The sequence below is a fragment of the Diabrotica virgifera genome, chromosome 3 (genome assembly GCF_917563875.1).
Source record: "Diabrotica virgifera virgifera chromosome 3, PGI_DIABVI_V3a".
Lineage (NCBI taxonomy): Eukaryota > Metazoa > Arthropoda > Insecta > Coleoptera > Chrysomelidae > Diabrotica > Diabrotica virgifera.
Genome location: NC_065445.1, coordinates 55,102,282 through 55,124,238, shown reverse-complemented (window position 1 = coordinate 55,124,238; position 21,957 = coordinate 55,102,282). Strand labels below are relative to the sequence as shown.

At 31.2% G+C, this 21,957-nt stretch overlaps 2 protein-coding genes across 3 annotated transcripts in view; one reads left to right on the top strand and one right to left on the bottom strand.

The window, feature by feature from the left end:
• LOC114326568 (protein transport protein Sec24A) overlaps nucleotides 1-10,892 on the bottom strand; it is a 44,803-nt gene extending 33,911 nt beyond the window's left edge. Inside the window, exon 1 of one of the 2 annotated variants that reach the window (XM_028274962.2) lies at nucleotides 10,748-10,892. The gene's annotated coding sequence lies outside the window, so the exon portion shown is untranslated. Of the gene's footprint in view, nucleotides 1-10,623; nucleotides 10,700-10,747 lie in introns of those variants that run through there. The other variant, XM_050645099.1, reaches the window with a different exon arrangement.
• A 3,354-nt stretch (nucleotides 10,893-14,246) lies between these two features.
• Nucleotides 14,247-21,957, top strand: part of LOC114326569 (zinc finger protein 330 homolog) — a 31,352-nt gene continuing 23,641 nt past the window's right edge. The window contains exons 1-2 of the mRNA XM_050645100.1: nucleotides 14,247-14,483; nucleotides 14,540-14,690. Of these exons, the coding sequence (XP_050501057.1) occupies nucleotides 14,344-14,483; nucleotides 14,540-14,690 (291 nt within the window). The 5' untranslated portion in view covers nucleotides 14,247-14,343. The remainder of the gene's footprint in view (nucleotides 14,484-14,539; nucleotides 14,691-21,957) is intronic.

The following is a 21,957-nucleotide window of genomic DNA, read 5'->3' as shown; positions in this document are numbered from 1 at the left end:
ACTGAAATTAAAACCCAACTATAGACTCCGGTTTTCTTAACATTCTGTTTTTTTTATTAATTCGCTTATATTTAACAACTAGATTTGTTCTTTATCAATTCAGGGTGTTTCTAAATAAGTGCGACAAACTTTAAGTGGAAAGGAACAAAATGCAAAATTTTGACGCCTGTATTTTAAATGTAATCATTTTTTTCGAATCCTGAGAAAACTAATAAGTATTTTTGAAAAATTTAAACGCAGAATGAAAGATTACTTTATTACCGAGGGCCGAAAGTCCCTTAGAATGAATAAAAAGTTTTTTTTAATGACATATTTGAAACTAAAAATCACACTAAATTTTCTTAGTTTTTCACCCCTGTAACTTATTAAAATAAACATAGAAGTTTTCAGGGACTTTCGGCCCTCGGTCCTAACGTAATCTTTCATTCTGCGTTTAAATTTTTCAAAAATACTTATTAGTTTTCTTAGGATTCGAAAAAAATGAATCCCGTTTATATTCTTGTTATTGGTTTTTTTTTGTATAATAAACGTTACTTATAGGTCTGGATCCCGCGTATGAAAAAAAAGTTGATTAATAGCAAGCTGAAAATTTGTTAATAGCTTAAGGGTGTCTAGTCGGATAAACTTTGATATATGGGAACACTGGAACAGGGTCAGTTTTAATTGTGGAACAGGTTAAAAATTTGGAACGGTCACACCACGAAAACGGCACATTTATTTTGTCCGACAGAACAGACTTAAACTCTCCGAACAGAGATTAAACTCTCATGCAAAAATCAGACTGCTATTTATCACCTGTCATAATTGCTGTCATTTGACATATTCTACATGTTCCACTCATTAAAACGCCCATTTGGTGATAAATAGCAGTCTGATTTTTGCACGAGAGTTTAATCTCTGTTCGAAGAGTTTAAGTCTGTTTTGTCGGACAAAATAAATGTGCCGTTTTCGTGGTGTGACCGTTCCAAATTTTTAACCTGTTCCACAATTAAAACTGCCCCTGTTCCAGTGTTCCCATATATCAAAGTTTATCCGACTAGACACCCTTAAGCTATTCACAAATTTTCAGCTTGCTATTAATCAACTTTTTTTTCATACGCGGGATCCAGACCTATTACAAGGAATTACTTTTAATATTATTTTGTATAAACTTCTAATTAATAATATTTTCTTGTTCGACTCAAAAAATACTATAAATTTTACCAGAATTTGTACTTTAAAATCGTAGTTTCGAAAGCGGTAGTCCGAAAGTCAGACTACCGACGTCATCAATTGCGACGTTGCCTTTTTCTCTTCATGGCTTGTAAAGTAAAGATGGCTATGGAAGAGTACAAGTTTCAAACCGCGAGAGAGCGCTACCGACGAAACTCACAGCCAATAAAAACAGAGGTAATCTCTAAATTTCACATAAACTTCTTCTTTGTCTCAATGGCCTCTTGCGTAAGCAGTTATCCAGTCGCACGAATTTATATATTAAATATTAAAATTACAATGAATAAAATAGAAAAAACATAATGACTTTTACTATTAATTCTGTGTATTCGTTCAGTAATCAGGTTACAATAATATTTCAGTTCATAATTTTGTTTTTCTAGATAAATATCTATTTTTCTTGTTTTGTATATTTCACATACACCAATTTTATCAGAAAAGTACAAGTTTCAAACCGCGAGAGAACGCTACAGTCGAAACTCACAGCCAATACGCAGCATACAACGAACCCGACGTCATAACATCCATAAAGATCGGACATCTGCGCTGGATGGGCCATGTTGAACGGATGTTAGATACCGAAACACCAAAACATATAACCAGGCAAACACCAGTAGGGAGAAGGTCAAAGGGAAGACCCAAACTTAGATACATGGAACAAGTGGAACAAGATCTGAAAATACTTGAGATTACCCACTGGAAGAACAAAGCAAGGAACAGAACAGAATGGCGAAAATCCTAGAACAAGCCAGGACCCAAAAGGGTTGTCGAGCTACTTATGATGGGAACAAGTGGAACAAGATCTGAAAACACTTGAGATTGCCCACTGGAAGAACAAAGCAAGGAACAGAACAGAATGGCGGAAAATCCTAGAACAAGCCAGGACCCAAAAGGGTTGTCGAGCTACTTATGATGGGAACAAGTGGAACAAGATCTGAAAACACTTGAGATTGCCCACTGGAAGAACAAAGCAAGGAACAGAACAGAATGGCGGAAAATCCTAGAACAAGCCAGGACCCGAAAGGGTTGTCGAGCTACTTGTGATGATGATGATGAATTGTATTGATAAACTGTATAAATCACGATTATAAGAAGAGTGTTGGTGGAAAAACAATAATTTTTGTAAATTTTCCAGCATTTTGGCCACTAGTAGGTATATACTGAGGCATAGGGAATATGAGCAAATGCAATGGAAGAAAAAGCATAAACCATTAAAAAAGTTAAATAACAGACAAAAAAGACTGAAATTCTCAAATCCATTAATCCCATAGGTAATTAATGATTCAAAGAGTTAAAAGAGTAATTGAATAAGGTTGCATGTATTTAATGAGTCCGATTTTTTTGCAGCACAGGTCTCGCGCGAATTGTTATATGTATGATATATGCACCAGTATTTATTCAAACCAGCTAATAAAAAAAATTTACAGTAAGTTCATTGCCATGTGAACTAATTATTTCGAAGTTTGTTAATCCATGTCACTTTTGCTGATAAAAAAAGTAGCTAAAAGCAATATCCCAATTTACCTACTACTTTAAATTTGATACTTCCGATTCTAAATAATTTATTTTAGAGACATCCTAGATTAGGAAAAAGTCAATTATTTAATCTAAAGTATGACGTATACAAAAATATTAAATAATCTTATCTTTATAATGATAAAATAATATTTACAAAGTTTTTAGATATTAAAAATGCGTAAAAAGATTACAATAAAATGTGAAATAGAAACAGCTGTAGTCTTAAGAACATACAGGAATAAACGCATATAAATAATCTAAAATTTTAGTATTAAAAAATTCCTTTTATAAAATTCACGAATATCTACAACCTAATTTTAATTTTAATTGAGATTTTGTACAAATTTGACATGATTTTTAACGTGTGTAAGATTTTATATTTTTAACATGAAAAACAGTATTGAGTACTCATAGTTGTATAGGCACATGACTTCATAATGCTAGTAGGTAGGGTAAACTATGAAATTATAGGAGAGTGCAGCGTAGAAGTTCGATTCTCAAGTATTCAAGGAGTATTCTACAGTCCGTCCAATATACATACCACTGCACGTCATCCGCGTCATAGCCCGTGACGTCACATGATACCAACACGAAATATTTAGGCGGTAGGTCTGTTCCTTTTTAGAATCATTTAGTCGAGTACACTGGAATTACAGCCACTAGACATATTTTATTATATACGCGTAGAAATATTATTGGAAGATTTCTATTAATGGACATTTAAAGAAACATACATTAACTTGTTTCATTTAATTTGTATAAGTGGAATATAAAGTGTTTTTATACAGCACACTTGTTCGGATTACACTCTAACAACTGCAATCGAACAAAGGTGACATTTTGGCATAAATTGGTAACATTTATTTGAGAGTTGCGATGATGACACTTCATATTTGTTTTTATTCTTTACTATAAGTATTTGTTTTATTATATTTATAATTTTTATTATTTACTTTAACGTAAGATTATAACTTAATTCTTGTTTTCCATTTCTAAAGTTTTTTATTTACACTGAATATTAATTTGTTTTATTGTATAATCCACTTCCGCAATAATTAGGTGATATATTTTATTTAAAATGAATTCAAGAATTTTTTTAAATGGGCAACAATGTCAACTTAGATCTCTGACGTAGATAATGATGTGCAACGGTAATTGTACGGACTGTATATTATATCAATACAATTGTACTGCAGTTCAGCTAACCTTTTTTTATAAAAGCTTTAATATTTTAACTAACTTCTACATAGCACATAGCACTCTTGATTATTCAACAAAAACTTCTATTCGCAGGTAAAACTATGGGTTTTCGGATTTTTAAAACAGTCCTTGGAAAAATAATGACTTCTAAGGACTATAACAAAAAATTATATGCATTAGATAAGATATGTCATACTATTTAAATAGCTATAACGTTATGTAACAATAAAACTGAATTTACACCTGTTACACAGTTACATTTAATAGCAAACTGCACACTATTCCAATCAGCAAGGTCTGATGTAGGCATGACTATAATACATACTCATAATAATAAAATGATTAAAATATCATAATTATATGGGAATAGGCCATAAAGGGCCTTTTCTTTATGTAACAAGCTCAAGTTTTTTGTACAGTTTTGATCAACAACTGAGAGGTTAGGCATCACTACTTGTTTATTATCCAAATAATATCCATAATTTGTATTCTAATTAATGATGGCAATTGATTTTCATTACTTAATGCAATATGTTAATTAACTTTTAATTATTATAATATATAATCAATAAAATAGATCAATTACTATTTTGAGGCTAAAAATGACAAATGCATGTACTGAATAGTATTTAATAATACAAATAAAATATTGTATGTAGAGCACAAATAAATCTGAGAAATAGACTAAGGAGTGAGGAAGTTCATATACGAACAGGAGTGGGAGCCATTATCTTATGATCTTATGATGAAAAGTTCTATTGATAATAATAAGATGAAAATGAAATTGAGATTACATTTTTAACTGCTGTTTGACGTTTCAACTTCCACTCCTTGAATTGTTTTCAAAACAAGATTATTTCAAAGAATAGTGAGGTATGTTTTATGACCAAAAGTTGTTGGTCATAACCCAAACAACTTGGTTAAAAAATACACCTCACTATTCTTTGAAATGATTTTTTTAACGATTTCTAGAGTGAAAGTCAAACAGAAGTTAGAGATGTAATTTTCATTACAATAAATTGAGGCTTAATCCCATATAAACATACTATTTAACTTAGACATGCCAAAATAAAACTGTTTCAGAACCTTCTTCAGAACAAAATGGTTCGAAGTTGTTGGAGATAATACTGAAACTTAAATTAATGCATAATATTTAACTTAGACATGCCAAAATAAAACTGTTTCAGAACCTTTTTAATAACAAAATCGTTCAAAGTTGTTGGAGACAATACTGAAACTTAAATTAATGCATTACAATGTGAAGGGGCATAAATATGAGGAACTGAAAATAAACATTGATGAATATCGGAAACTCTCAATCGAAATGTTGTGAGTCAACTGGAATTAATAAGAAAGGATTTCAAATGAAATTATTGGAAGATCTAATCCAAATAAAACATGTCCAAATATGATAGTGTTTTATGACAAAAGTATAGTGTAATCTGCCTTAAAACCCAAACATAGGCTAACAAACGCAAACAATATTACAGTGAAACCAGTATTTCATGAGCATTTTTCAGTGCGTAACAAATGATAGGAAAAAAGGTAAGTCCGTGATAATACACATTTATGACATTTGTTCTAACATGACATTTTAGTTAAATCTGACAGTTGTCACATTTTATTTTCAATTTGGAATAAAAACAAATCAAATGTGTTTCTTGCATTTATAAAATGGTATTTTCTTTGATTTGTATAGTCTTATAAATTATACAGATTGTATTTGTAATATTATTATCTAATTAAATTTTTTTTATTATGGCGCCATCTATCGACAACTAGAATAACTAGAATAAATGTTATAAATGTACGAAATGTAATCACCGACGTGCCTTTTTTCCGTCACATACAATTTAATGCGTTAGAAAGAAATCGAAAAACTGTGACGCACTGAAAGATGATCATGAGAAAAAGAATACAAGAGCATGTAATGAACTTATGCAAAAAGTGGAACAAAAGCAAGACAAGACATACACTATTCACATTATAGTAATGGATGTCCTAAAGTTGCCAGATGCACTGCGAAAAAAACATGAATTGACCTCATTACAGTTATTGGGACCGTACAAGTTCGGCAAAGCGACACCTGGTTTCTACGCTCAGCAAAATTTTTCGCACTTTTATTTATATTTGCCAATTATATTAGTCCTGGTTACTGGATAATTATCAAGGCCATAGTCCAAAAAAAAATAATAAGAAGAAAAAGTCAGATTCAGGTTATGTTATTAAAACGTAAACAATTGTATGTAGTAAATAAAATTAGTTAGTAAAATGCAGTACTGCACGCAAAATACAATTAATTAAATTTACCTTTATATAATAATTGCATATCATATCAATATTGTGGAGCAATATATAATTTTTGTTCTTCAATGACAGTAGGTATATATGTTATAATCGTTTATATGTCAATTTGGCAATTTCAATTGACAATATGAATTATTTAAGAAAGTTGCAATATTTCTCTGATATTCACGCATGATCGTTTCTCGTATGCCCTCCAAGTACTTGCACACCTCGAATACAGTAAAACATTGATATAACGGACCTCTATTTAACAGACTTCAGATATAACAGACAAAAAGTCCCGTCAATTATAAAAAATTAAAAACTTTCTGTTAATATTAAGTATACATACAAACTTTAGTTTTATGTTTTTACCAAAAATACAACATCGCTTATTCAACTCATGGATCAGGGAATAATTTCCTGGATCATTTTTTATTATTATATTTGTTATATATTATATTCTTACTAATGAATTCAAGCCAATAGTTGATGAAAATTTTCATAAATAAAATTCTTAAAATAGATTATTTTGTTTTATTTTAAGAAAAATAAGGAATGTCTCAATGTCAAGTTTAAAATTTAACAAGACACAAGACAACATTTCATATTCTGAAAGACACAAGACTTTCATCAATTTTAACTGCGTTATAGTCCACTGCTGTTATATACAAAATAGTATACATAGTCCTGTCGCCAGTAGGGGTACAACGGCCTCCTTAATTCAGATGGACTTACCCAAGTTTTCTTTATGTATTTTGACCCGTAGAACACGAATTTTTTGGGTAACAGTCGATCTGGATGTCGATAAGATTGTTATAAACAAAGAACTTGAAGAATCACATAACAGCGATTTTTCGCAAAACAAAACATTTTTTTGTATATTTTGAGTCAATCTAAGCAAAAAATGTTTTTACAAGTTTTTTCGTAGGATGCATAGTTTTCAACATAAACGAGGTTGAACTTTTAAAAAATCGAAAAATTGCAATTTTTGAACCCGAATAACTTTTGATTGAAAAATAAAATAGCAATTCTGCTTACTGCATTTGAAAGTTCAAGTCAAATTCTACCGGCTTTGATTATTTTCATTGCTAAAAAATAATTTTTTTATTGTTAAACAAATCTATAAACACATAGTGATTGAATGGTGTTTTCAAAGCATTTCTAATTTGAAATAGAACGAGTAGGCGCGCATACAGAATTTCTACGTATATTACGTACATTAAAACGCATGCGTTTGGCACGGGAAACACTGTGTTTATAGCTTTGTTTGACAAATAAAAACTTAATTTTTAGCAATGCAAATAATCAAAACCGATGTAATTTGACTTGAACTTTCAAATGCGGTAAGCAGAATTGCTATTTTATTTTTCAATCAAAAGTTATTCGGGTTCAAAAATTGCACTTTTTCGATTTTTTGAAAGTTCAACCGCGTTTATCTCGAAAACTATGCATCCTACGAAAAAACTTGTAAGACCTGTAGAGTGTAAAACTTTGCTGAGAATCACCCAAAAAAAACAAAAAAATGTTTTGTTTTGCGAAAAATCGCTGCTATGTAATTCCTCAAGTTCTTTGTTTATAACAATCTTATCGACATCCGGATCAACTGTTACCCAAAAAATTCGTGTTCTACGGGTCAAAATACATAAAAAAAACTTGGGTAAGTCCATCTGAATTAAGGAGGCCGTTGTACCCCCCCTGGCGACAGGACTAACAGTAATTGTACACAAGGTGAAATAATTCAATTATATACGTTGTTATTAATATTAAATAAGTTATTAACTTTCTTACAAATTAAAAACCAGTATATTTTATTATTTTCTGCATAATACCATGAAATGACTGCACTGATTTATGTTTAAAAATGTGTACATACGTAAAATTTACTAAAGTGAACCTTTCATTGCCATATGAAAAATTAAACTATTCACATGAATGTGTTAAAAATGTGTGTGTTCTATAATCTACTTAATCTATAGCATATTTTCAGTATCTTATTAGCGTTTCTGTAATAAAAAGAACACAAAATATACATTATCAATATATTACGGAACCAATTTCTTTCATTGATCTTTCTCTGAGAGAAAGAATAGAGAAGCCAAACGGAAAGAAAAGGTGCATAAGAAGGTAAGAGAAATTACGGGCAAATGAAAAAACAGAAGAATAAGTAATTAAACTTGTTAATGGCAATGGAGAAGTAATTGTGGACAACGAGAGTATTAATAATACCTGGAAAAATTACATACAAATTAGCCATTGTGACACGTTGACTTATACTACAGTTGAATATATCACAATCGTCTACCAAACAATTATAATTTTCACACATAATAAATATGGGGGAGTTTAATAACAGGTTTGTTCTGGCTTGTGTAGTTCTGAACATGGAAACATTTCTAACAGGATAGGAAGGTACATTAAAATTTATTTGTTTAAGAATATCAGGGCAGTCAATTGAATTATGCAACAATTTAAATACGAATATTAGTGAAGCACAATTACGTCTCATTTCTAATGAAGCCATGTCTAAACTATTACACAACTCACTATTTCTGATACCTCTTTCTGGATATATACCGTTAATTTTAAATGATAAATATTTTAAAAATTTGCGCTGCATCTTTTCAATCAGTTGTGAATTATAAACTAAAGATGCAACAAAGATATGACTTGCGATATGTACACCTGGTTAGTGGACTACCAAAAAGTATTTGATACAGTTCAACACCGAAAAATGATGGATGTTCTAACAAAAGCCCAAATGGATGATAAAGACCAGCATATAATACAAAATTTATACTGGAACCAATCAGCCACAATGAGAACAAATCTTGGAGATAAACTGATGGAAGCGATCCAGATTCTGCGAGGTGTTAGACAAGGATGTATACTTTCATCTATATTATTTAATCTATATTCAGATGAAATATTTAGTGAAGCCTTGGAAAATTGCGAACATGGAATACTCCTAAATAGAAAACGCCTAAACATCCACTATGCAAATGACACTATTATGTTTACAGACAGTTTAAACAGTTTACAGCAACTAATAAACAAAGTAAATGAAGTAATTGAAAGTTTTGGACTACAAGTAAACATATCAAAAACTAAATGTATGGTCATCAGCAAAAATAAAATTAGAGACATCTAACTGTTTATCAAGAATACACCAGTGGACAAAGTAAAACAGTTTTCCTCTCTTAGAACAATATTAAATGAGCAATAGGATCACTCACAATAAGTAAAGTGTAGAATAGAAAAGGCTATGAGTGTTTTCAACATGGCCAAACTCTTTAAAAGCCCCAACCTTAATATGGAGATAAAAGTAAGGCTCCTACAATGTTATATCATCCCAATATTTTACTACGGAGTTGAAACCTGGACACTCACTGAAGCGACAAAGAAAAAACTTGAAGCCTTCTAGATGTGGCTATAAGGACGAATCCTAGTAATATCATTGACGAACAAGATAACCAACTGGACTGTACTACGAAGAATGGGGAGAGAAAGAGAAGTAATGTATATGATTAAAAGAAGCAAGTTAGAATATCTCAGACACATAATGAGAAATGGCACTAAATACAGATTACTGAATATAATCGTTCAAGGCAAAGTAATTGGAAAATGAGGAATTGGGAGAAGAATATCATGGTTAAAAAACCTGAGGAAATGGTTCTCCACAACAATAACTAATCTATTTAAAGCATCAGTTAATAAAATAATTATAGCCAGAATTATTGCCAATATTTGAAACGAATAGGCACCAAGAGAAGAATTAATTTCATTAATTATACAACAATGGAACTAGTTACTACATTGTTATTTTTTCTCATACAATAACTTTAACTGGGACTATTCTTATTTAAACTTATTTATAATATCAAGATATCTTTATTGATTTATTATAAGATAATATAGAAACATATTTATTAAATAAAGTACACAGCTTCAGAATGTTTTACTTTATTTTACTACAAAATGTTAGGTTATTACTCTTTTAGGAGAATATTAAATTGATAAGGTGTAATTATAAGCCAATTATCAAAATGAACCCTATTCATTAATGTGTGTTAATAGTAAACTGAGGGATCTAAAAACATTAAATGACAAATTTTGTCAAATGTACTTAACTGATTACTGGGGTTCTTTTATTCGTGAGTTGTAATTAGACAATTTTATGAGGGTGAAAGCACTGCTAAGCTACAAATACTTTCTTTCATAAGCTAGTAATAGGTAAAATCAGAATTCTCTTTATTTTGACCTCGAATGTGATTATGACCTATTTATCAGTAAATATACACTGTATTTAACACTGAATTATTTCAACAATTAAGTTCATTCAAACTCGTCTACTTACACGTCTTTTCTTACAAGGAATTCTTAAAATGAGTAATTATAACTACTTACTACTTGACTTTGAACCTGAATGAATTGCTTTTCTGTTAATAAAGTTTAATAACGCTTTTTCACCTCTTCACATGTTACACACAAAAAACTATCGATACTTAATTTAAATTATAGAAGCACTTACTATTAAATAAATAATTTCCTATTAAAAATATCAGTTAAAAATTAGTGCACTGTACATTTTTTCTGAATAATCTTTTTGGACAGAAATAATCATTTTCACAAACGTCATTGTCAATCTTACGTGGCTGGCACAATGTTGCCAACTCTTCGGAGTTCTGCTTCTGCTTTTATTGCAGAAATACTTCTATTCCACAAGTATGTGGATATGTCACAGATGATATTAACGTTATATCTATTATTCCAGGGCCCGTATTCTTGAATTTCAGGGAGTAGAAATGGTAAGAGAAAGTGACGTAAAAGTAGGCGTGGCTCCCTAAAACCGAAAATGCTGTATTCTTGAAAAAAATTCTCTTAATCTTTGAGAGAAATGTCACTCCCTAAGGGAGTAATAATTTCTACTGGTAGTATGTAAGAGAAATTGAAAATGGGAGTGAAAATAACAATACATAACCTTAGAAAAGCGGAGAGAACTAAGAGAAGTCTCAAAACCGTCTATTTTATTTCTATCTGCTTTCTTCAATATCCTTGTTTGGGATGCATATTATTATGTATATAGCTGTTTTTCATATTTTCATGTGTTTCATATTCATAGCTGTTTTTGTGATAGTAAGTCTTCTATGCCTCTCTCTGTTACATAATAAAATCTTTTCTGTCTGAAATATCTCAGCTGATCCAATTGTATGGAACTCTGGTTTTTAATTACAATTTAGAGGGGTTTTTTTATTGAGAGGGTTCCCAATGTCAGATCTTGTCATTTTACACTGAAACTTATCCTTCAATCCACATGTAGATGTTATAATGTAACTTCCATATGCAGATTTATGGATGTTTCTATCTATCTCCATATCTATAGAATAATGTCTATTAGATATCTATACAAAGATATTTCAAAGAGTAACAAGTTGAATTATAGTGGTTTCGAGGCAAATGTTGGGAAGTGCTTCAATAAACCAATATTTACGAATTAAAAATGGTAATAACTCTATAATAACGTTCAGTGAAGATGTCACACATATATTTTGTCATAAAATGCTAATTATTTTAGTTCCAAAGTGTAATAATTCGAGTTGTTTCATTTTGTAACTGATTTTTTTCCTAAGCGTTTTATTTTCTCAGTTGCAAACAGATTTCTAAATTTTACTCTTCAGAGTTGGCTTTGAACGTTAAAAAAATTCAAAGACTGAATGTCCAAGGACAGATTATGAAAGAAATTAATATTTTCACAAGAAGGCATAATTTATATTCTTTTCCTATAATGGAATCTCATTACTGCTTAGCTCGCACACAGAGAATATATTTACAGGGGGGCTTGAACTTATCTGAAATGTATCGGTTTTATCTAAAGCAGTGCACAGAAAATAATTGTCAGTCTATTAAAAAGCATTTATATGGAAATACATATTTTTAATACTGAGTACAATATTTAAATTTTTTCAGCCAAAAAAAATGCATGTTCTTTCTGTGAATATTTTAAAGATCTATCCAATGAAGAGAATCTGAAAAAACAGGAAAGCTTTAATCCTCACATTAATGAAAGAACCAAGGTCAATTAGAAAAGAAAACAATTTAAAACTGTCTTCTTCGTCAAAACTCTAGTATGTTGTTTTGACTTGCTAGCAGTTCAGGTTATTCCAAATAGAGACAGAAGTGATTTTTTTATAAAAGAGGGCTTGCCTGTTACAATTATACAATTTACGATATACATAATAAACAAGGATATTATTTTTTATGGCATGACAGGTAGCTTGTAGGGGTGTTAACAAAATAGATGGTTGTTTACTAGAAATATTTGAGGGATCATGTTACAGTAAAACGTCATATTTTATTTTATTTAATCAGTTAAGCCCATTTGTAACTTTCGGTGTTGGGCTCAGAAACGTCATATTTTACTCAGATAATTGCACTGGGCAAAATAAAAATAAGTTTATATATGCCCTTTAATCATACATTGTCTTAAATACACATATTGAAAGCATTACTCATAAGTTCTTTGTGGTAGATCACATCCAAAACTAGGGCGATACAATGCATGCTCTTGTAGAACGTGAAAAATAAAATGCTCTGAAAGGAGGACCACTGTATGTGCCTTCACAACTAACACCTATACTAAATTTGGCAAAGAAAACTGGAAAACCCTATATTACTATTATCTTTCGAGATTTCATGAATATTAAGCTTTAGTTAAAAACACACTAACTACACCAAAAATATCAGCAAGGAAACAATGAAATGGAATGATGTGCATATTGTTAAAGTAGAAAAATTAGCCCACTACACAATTTTATACAAAAAATATTTTTTTAGAATGAGTTGTAAAGTACAAATGTTAACCGGAGAACAAGAGGATAGCGAGCAAATATTGATATCAGACTTCTCATACATGCTAATCAGTTATAACAGAGAATATATACTCTCCATTTATATTCGTTTAACATTTATATTCTTTGGTTTAATCAATGTATAATTTTATTATCAATAAATAATTATGTAAGTGGGTGTACACATATTCCTGCCCTCACAATATTCTTTTTTATACATACAAAAGTGTATAATCTCTCATTTTTTTGTTTTAGCATAGTGTATAGTATATCATGTGGCCAAGTTAATCATATTTTTTGTGCTACTAAAATCATTTGTATTATTTTATCCTGCTGTATAACAGAATTATTTTAAACTAAATATGAATTTAATTTGTTGGTTACTTATTTATTCTACAAAGTTAGGTAGGTTATAGTTTTTGTATATCTAAAAAGACAACAACCACCAATAGACACACTGAATAACAGACAAAACATGTAACGTTAGTGAGAACACGAGAAATCTTTGTCAACGTTGTGTACATACAAAAAGAGAAAATAAAGGCCGGTTTAATCACAGTTTAAGAAACCTCAACAAAGAAATAAAATAAAGGTGTAAAGCTGGTAAACAATACTATTATCACAGCATGTATATGCAAATAAATTAAAAGCCACAATCAAAACAACTAGCCAAGAGTTGTATTTAGGAAAATACTCTACACTCTTCAGAAAAACTGTTTCTTTTTTGTTTGTCGAAGTCCGAAGTCGAAAAATTAAAAATCATGTAAACAAAACAAATGATCAGGTTGACAGTGACAGTTGACGGTAGGTCATTTGCGAATATTTAACTTTTGTGATTGGTTCAAATTTTCAACAACAATCCGGCAACACTGTTCGCAGTTTCTCTCATTCCTTTCTACTCCCTCGATTCAAGAATACAGCTTTTTAAAATCGAGAGAAATTATGAAGGAGTAGAAAAGCGAGCTAGTGTAGTAGGGAGTAAAATTTTCTCTCGATTCAAGAATAAGCACACAGCATTTAATCATCTTCTAGAAGCAAGTTTATCAAAAATAATTATTTATTTTTTATTTCTTCATCATAAATGATTGTTAAATAAATATTCGTACTGTTGACAGATAAGTGACACGTGATCATATTTTTTTTGGCATTGAATGACCATAACCTGAAAATTATACCAAGTTCGGAACTTAGACAAGTGTCTAAGGTTCGGAAGGTTTTGGTCCTTGACATTTAGGTCACTTATTAAAAATTTATTAAATAATTTTAATAAACCCTCAAGATGCCCAAGAAAAAAACAGGTCAGAGAAAAAAAGCTGAAAAACAGAAGCTAAGGCAAAAAGAAATAAGAACTGCCAAAGAAAAAGTTCCTTTAGCTGACCATCCTTGCAATATTTGCATGGAATGTGAAAAGTGCCATCGGTAGGTTGAGTAAATTGCATTTAGATCAAGCAAGAAATTATTTTGATTTATTTCAGAAAGCAGAAAAGTCGTGCATTTTGTTATTTTTGTCAAAATGTTCAAAGATTACCAGTTTGTGCTCAGTGTGGCAAAATGAAATGTATGATAAAAACTGGAGATTGTGTAATCAAACATCCTGGAGTATATACTACTGGAATGAATATGGTGGTAAGTAAACTGAGAAAATATATTTTGTTTCTATAATATTCTACAAGGACCATCATCATAATTTTCTTTGGCATTTGGATATGACTTGGGTGATGACTTCCCATTTATACTTCCAGATGTTGTCTTGGGTTTTGTCAATTCCACTCTTTTGCAAATATAATTCACATTTCTATCGTTTGGCTTCGTGTCTCCTATACAGCGTTTCACGTTAAGAATAGAATGTTGCTTAGATAGACCAATAGCATTGTTTATATAGGGATAGTTGGTCAGCCCAATAGGAAAATTTGTTTGATTCAAATTGAGACAGTCACCAGATGTCCTCACAATTTCTGTCAGGGTCGCAACGTCAAAATGCATAGACACCAAGTTGGATACAATCCTATTCATAACACCCCAACTCGCATACATATTAAGAAAAATAAATATATATGGAAGAATATATTTAGAAATTGAATTAATGATGTCCGTGCTATTGTATAATATAATTAATGTGACCAACTAGCCCGAAAAATCCGGGACATGGCCCGAATTACGAAGTCGTGTTCCGGCGTCCTGGGCAAGGCTTCCGGCCAATCCGAATTTTCGATGTTTTGGTAAAATTCTATTTTGAATACGTTATTTTTCTACGAATTCACATCAAATTGAGTTGGTGGGATGAAAAAAGTCGACAATGTCTTAGAGTGTAATATTCTAATACCATAACCAAAATGCATACATTTTATACGGTGGTATTATAGTTCATTGCAAGACAATTATGATTTTTAGAAACACACTACAATAGTAAGAAGTAATTGACATAAAAATGTTCTGAAGCGGTTTTCTTTTGGCATGTTTGACAATTATATTTTTGATGGAATTAAGCCACCATTGGTTGTAATGATAATTACATTTTTATATTAACCTAAGGTTATATTTACATGGAAATCCAACATTAGTTGATTTTCTAAATTTTCCTTTTTTGAGAACAATTTCCGGATTGGAAGTCGAAACGTCAAAAACTAACAAAAATGTAATTATCATGACAACCAATTGTGGCTAAATCTCATCAAAAATATCATTGTCAAGATAAAAATGTTAAATAATAAATAAAATGATAATATTAAAGTTCTATGTTAAAAAAAATGGCCCGATTTTCATTGAAAAGTCTCGGATTTCAGGTAGTTTTTTCAGCCTTGTCCCGAATTCGACTGAATTGGAGTTGGTCACACTAAATATAATGTATAGTAGCATGACATCATTAATTCAATTTCTAAATATACTCTTCTATATATTTATTTTTCTTAATATTTATGTGAGTTGGGGTGTTATGAATAGGATCGTATCCAACTTGGTGTCTATGCATTTTGACGTTGCGACCCTGACAGAAATTGTGAGGACTAGTGATGTAACGAATATTCGTATTCGCATTCGCATTCGCGAATATTCGCATGTTTTTGCATATTCGCATTCGCATCCGCATTCGCGAAATTTGTGCGAATGTTTTGCGAATATGAAAACCAGAAAAAAAAATAATTTTAAGATAATATTAGGTTAATAAAATCAAAATCTATTCACTTCTCATCTTTTTTTTAAGAAAAGGTAACTTAACCTCAAACATGCAGCTACTCTCAAATGGAAATATGCAGGACACAACAGCAGACAAAGAGAAGGAAGATGGAATGAAGCGATAACTCACTGGAGACCTTGGGACTACAAAAGAGGAAGGGGCAGACCACAGACGAGATGGTCGGATGTCCTAAAGAGATCCGCAGCGACCAGGTCGACAGCATTAGCACTGAACCGAGATGAGTGGAAAAGTAAGGGGGAGGCCTACGTTCAACCTTGGACAAATGAAGGGCAATAGATTTGTATAATCACATTATCAGCCTTCACTTTTTTTTATTTGGTATTATGTAATAAAGCTTAAGATTCAGATTGATTTACACTAAATAATATCAATTAACTTTTCATTAAAAATTTAGGAAACATTACAAAAATAGAAACAAATTTAAAAAACTGGACATTCGCATTCGCATCCGCATTCGCGAATGTCAGTAGCAGATATTCGCATTCGCATTCGTATTCGCGAATGTTAAAAAAATGACATTCGTTACATCACTAGTGAGGACATCTGGTGACTGTCTCAATTTGAATCAAACATATTTACCTGTTGGGCTGACCAACTATCTCCCTATATAAACAATGCCAATAGGGCTTTTCATTCAGTCATCTGTTTCGAGCTACTGTCATATGTCATATAATCCGTGTATATTAATATACACAGATTATACAACATATGACAGAAGCTCGAAACAAATAACAATCGATGAAAAACGCTATGTATTTCATATAGACGATAGAAGCACACTAATGCCACTCCGTACTGATTCGATTGAATAGTATATCAGCAGTCCAGTAGGGAGCCATGCCTGAGAGGTTTGGCAACACTGATCTCCATAAGCGCAATGTTCCGTTCTTAACGTGAAACAAAGTATAGCTTCTCCAAAAATTATGAATATTTAGTAACTTTTCAAATCAAATTATTTTTATCTTTACCATGTCTTAGTCAACTTAGTTTATAATTAACTGTATTTTGGTAATACATTTTGTCATAGTGTTTTCATTAATAACATGCATTTGGGGATTAACTTTAGTTTACTATGGAATTGACCTTTCAATGGTCCCTTCTTAAAACATTCCAATATACAGTTCTTCCAATGCATCTTCAACAATAGAAATGATTCAAAGGAAATGTGAAAATGCTTAAAGAAATTAATAAAAAATAAAGACCAATATATAAATTATAAACAAATTAACTTTGGAATGGATGAAAGTAGTGTAAATGCAAAGAATGAAAGGGGGGCATGTTTGTTTAATACTTATTTTGCAAAGAGTATTGAGGAGCTAGTATCTAGCTTTACCAACTCTCATGAATGGTCTGATAATAGTTTACCTGCAGTTGAATGCTTCATGAGTGAATTTCAGCCCTTAACAATATGTGAACTAAAACAAATGATATTTTCTTTAAAAAACTGCAAAAATTTAGATAATGTACTCAGTTCACAATTTTCAAAGAAAACTTTTGGGACAACTGGCTATGCTGTTCTTAATTTTATTAATTCTTCATTACTTAAAGAGTGGAAGCTTTCCTAAAAACGTAAAAAATAGCTCCATTACACCTGTCCCAAAAACTCAAATTAAATCAGAAGTACAGTACAACCTGCCATATCCGGACGTGTCATATCCGGACCTCCCCATATCCGGACATTTCTGCCATCCGCATCTACTGAAATATACCGAGAAAAGCAGTCCTGCTGTTGGACAACGCACCGTCTCATCTCGATACAAAAGAACTAAAAGATGGCGAAATAATGTATTATAGAATCTATAAAACGGGTCTATCGACGAAGGTTATTGATGGCGTTGATTACTGGAATGTATGAAGGAGAAAACGTTTTAGAGACTATAAAAGAAGTGGTCTTGATTGATATCCGGATTTTTCCATATCCGGATCAGTCTGTCGCCACATTGATCCGGATATGGCAGGTTTTACTGTATCTACATATCGACCAATCAATACACTGCCTTGTATCGAGAAAGTACTTGAAAAACCCACCAAATAATGGAATGGTTTACAACCAAATAATGGAATACTTTAATAAGTATAATCTTTTTCTCTGCAATCAGTCTGGGTTTCGAAAGGGTCACTCATGCTAAACAACAATACAACTTACCATCTCAAAGTGGAAACTAATTACTGATAACAATAAATATGTGGTAGCTGTATTCTTAGACGTTAGAAGAGCTTTTGAAACTATAGAACATAGATTTGTTAATTAAAAAATTGAGGTACTATGGTTTTAAACAAATAGTTATAAAATGGTTTAACGAATATCTCAAAAAAAGAACTCATTATGTGCAGTTAAGCCAAAGTAAATCAACAGAACTACCTAATTGTTTTGGGTACTTGGAGCATTATTATTTATTATTTTCATCAATGATGTAAATTATGTTGAGGGTCTGGAATTTATTAGTCTTTTGGCAGATGACACATTAATTGTATGCAGTGGTGATGATATTGTTAAGGTTGTTAGAAAGATGCAGTGGTTGTTAAAAAGAATTTAGATATTTTTGGATGCTAACAAGTTAAAACTTAATGAGAGTAAAACAAAGTCGATGATAGTCTATAGTCGGTGTAAATTAAACAATATAGCGAATGAATCAAAAAGCAAAATGTTAAGAAAGCCTAAGGCTACAGTTGAGTTTTAATTTCAATATTTTATTCACGCTAGAATATTCCACAGGGTGGAATAAAAAACACTATCAGTGTTACACCCGCTATACAACGATACAATACTCTTCTGTTTAGCAACAATATTATTACGTCGATATTCTTGAAGAAGAAAGCTATAACATATTAAAAAAATCACTAAAATCGGACAACAGAAAATACGAGACATCAAAAATGTCCCATTTTTAAGGGGCTATCCTAGTGTAAAAATATGAAATGCATATATACTTTTTTTGAGAATTTCTAAAATAAAAAGTACGGTACCAATTGTTTTGAAAATTTGCATGAGCATTTATTATAAAAAGAAGTACATGTAAATCAATTTTCATAAACAAATATTTAAAATTAAACGATTTATGCTCCATCTACTGGCACCGTGAAAATGAAAACATGGCTCCACTGCTGCGGTGATTGGGACTAATAGAGATCCTGAAACATAAAATTTCAAAGTGATTATTGAAACATAAGTTATTTCCTATACCATCAACTAGTATTTTTGAAAAATATTAAAATTTGCAAAAATGACGAAGTGTTGAAAAAAAATTTTAAAATGAGCTAAAACATTTTCAGTTTCAAAAACCGCCAAATTGACATTTTTTGTCTGATCAAAAAACCCCTAGTTGATGGTATAGAAAATAACTTATTTTTCAATAATAACTTTGAAATTTTATGTTTCAGGATCTCTATTAGTCCCAATCACTGCAGCAGTAGAGCTATGTTTTTATTTTCACTATGCCAGTAAATATGTAGCACAAAAATTCTTTAATTTTCAATACTTTTTTATGAAGATCATTTTAGATTTACTTCATTTTATAATAAATGCTCATGCAAATTTTCAAAATACAGTAGAACCCCGATTATCCGTGTGCGGATTATCCGGGCTGCGGATTATCCGTGCTATGATTTTCTATTACTCAAATTGCATTTTTGAGGTTTTATCAAAGTAGCGTGACCGTAAATCACTCGACTTAAACCGTATACGCCGAGAAGGAGACTCATAATGAAAGATTTATTTTTTCTGTTATCCATTTATGGTAGGTACATATGTATGTATATACGTGAGTAATATTTTTACTTTTTCGAAAATTTTGGGGGAGGTCTACCGATTTCCCCCAAATTTTAGTATGTTGTTGTCCTACAAGAAAAATGGCTCTCTGAATTTTTTCAGATTTTTTTGAGCTCAGGCGGCCATTTTGTGAACCTTAAAAAAACCAAAAAATAACAATTTTAACACTTTTTGAAGAATTTTTTTCAAGGGTCTTTCTTCACAGAAAATGATTTTGAAAACGTCATACTTTATCTACTGATGTCTACTTTTAACGTGAATTTTTTCAACTCTTGTCAAACGTCAAGGCGTCATTTTGGTAAAAATTAAAGTAGACCCACCTTGTAGCCAAAATGACCATATTCAAACAGCTACAAAACAGCTTTTAAGTAACGCAGCTTTACTTAGGTAGTAACTAGTCGAAAGATCTAAAAAACGTCTAAATTTTGTTTTAGTTTTTTTTTCGTGCTTCACAACTTTTCAAGCTACGGTCGTTTAAAAAGTGCCCTTTTTACAAAAAACGCGTATTTTCGCATTTTCAAAGAGGTGCAACTTTTTTCTGCCAACTTCGAATTGCACAAAAAATTTTTTTAACGGTAGTTTTTAACATATATTATAAGCTCCCAAAGGAATTTCTTTGGCTATTTGCTTTTAAATCCTTCATCTGAACCTCTAAAAAATCGCGAATTTTGATACCTTTGTGAGCTAATATACCTTAACCTGTTGACCTACCCCGCTAAAGCAGGGGCTATTTATCCCCTCCATACATCATGAATTATGAAAGTAGAAAAAACACCTTTATTTTAAGCTCTGAAAGAAGTTCCTACCGTTTACGAAACCAAAGTTATGACAATTTTAAGATTTAATTAAAGTGAATGTATAGTCGATATTGTGAGGCCGTTCCTGTATGAAAAAATTAATCACTGTTTTTGGCTCCGAAAAATATTTTCTTAGGTTTTTTGGATCATTCTAAACAAAAAAGGTCTCTTCTCCATTTTTCTCTAAAGTTGATAGTTTTCGAATTAAAAGTGGTGTAAAACTGAAAAATGTGAAAATACGCATTTTCTAGTCTTGAAAATTCATAATGTACATTGCAATTTTTAGGTTGCTAACTGCCTACATTGAAGTTTAAATACTCAGTTTTAAGATTCTGGTGAGAAATCTGGCCTTGTTTTAATATAGACCGTTGTTTTTTAATTAGTTATTATTATGAGAATGGGAGCGGGGGCTTAATATACGAGGAGACGCGAATAATTAACAATTACAAAACAACGCTATGTATTAAAATAGGCCTCCATTTTTTACCAGAATCTTAAAACTGAATATTTAATCTTCAATTTAGGCACTTGCCAACCTCAAAAATGATAACTTACTTATATAAGTTTCCAAGCCTCGAAAATACAAATTTTCGGCTTTTTTAGAATTAAATCTATTTTTAGAGGTTCAGTCGAAGGATCTAAAAGCAAATAGCCAAAGAAATTTCCTTAGAAGCTTATAATATATGTTAAAAACTACCGTCAAAAAAATTTTTGTGCAATTCGAAGTTGGCAGAAAAAAGTTGCACCTCTTTGAAAATGCGAAAATACGCGTTTTTTGTAAAAAGAGCACTTTTTAAACGACCGTAGCTTGAAAAGTTGTGAAGCATGAAAAAAACTTTATAAAACAAAATTGTAGACGATCTTTCGACTAGTTACTACCCAAGTATAGCTGCGTTACTTAACCCGCCATTACACGCGCTATGAGGAAATCCCTCACCATATTTGTTTATAACCAATGAAATTGTGTAAACTAATACGATAACCTTAAGCACCCAGGAATGCCTTTAGCATGGTTTATGAGAGGGTATGAAAAAGTTATAGAATATTTCAGGCGACCAGTGTGCTGTGTGATAGTTGAAAGAAGAGACATCCCTCTTCAAGTGAGGGAATTCCTCACTGCGCGTGCAATCACAG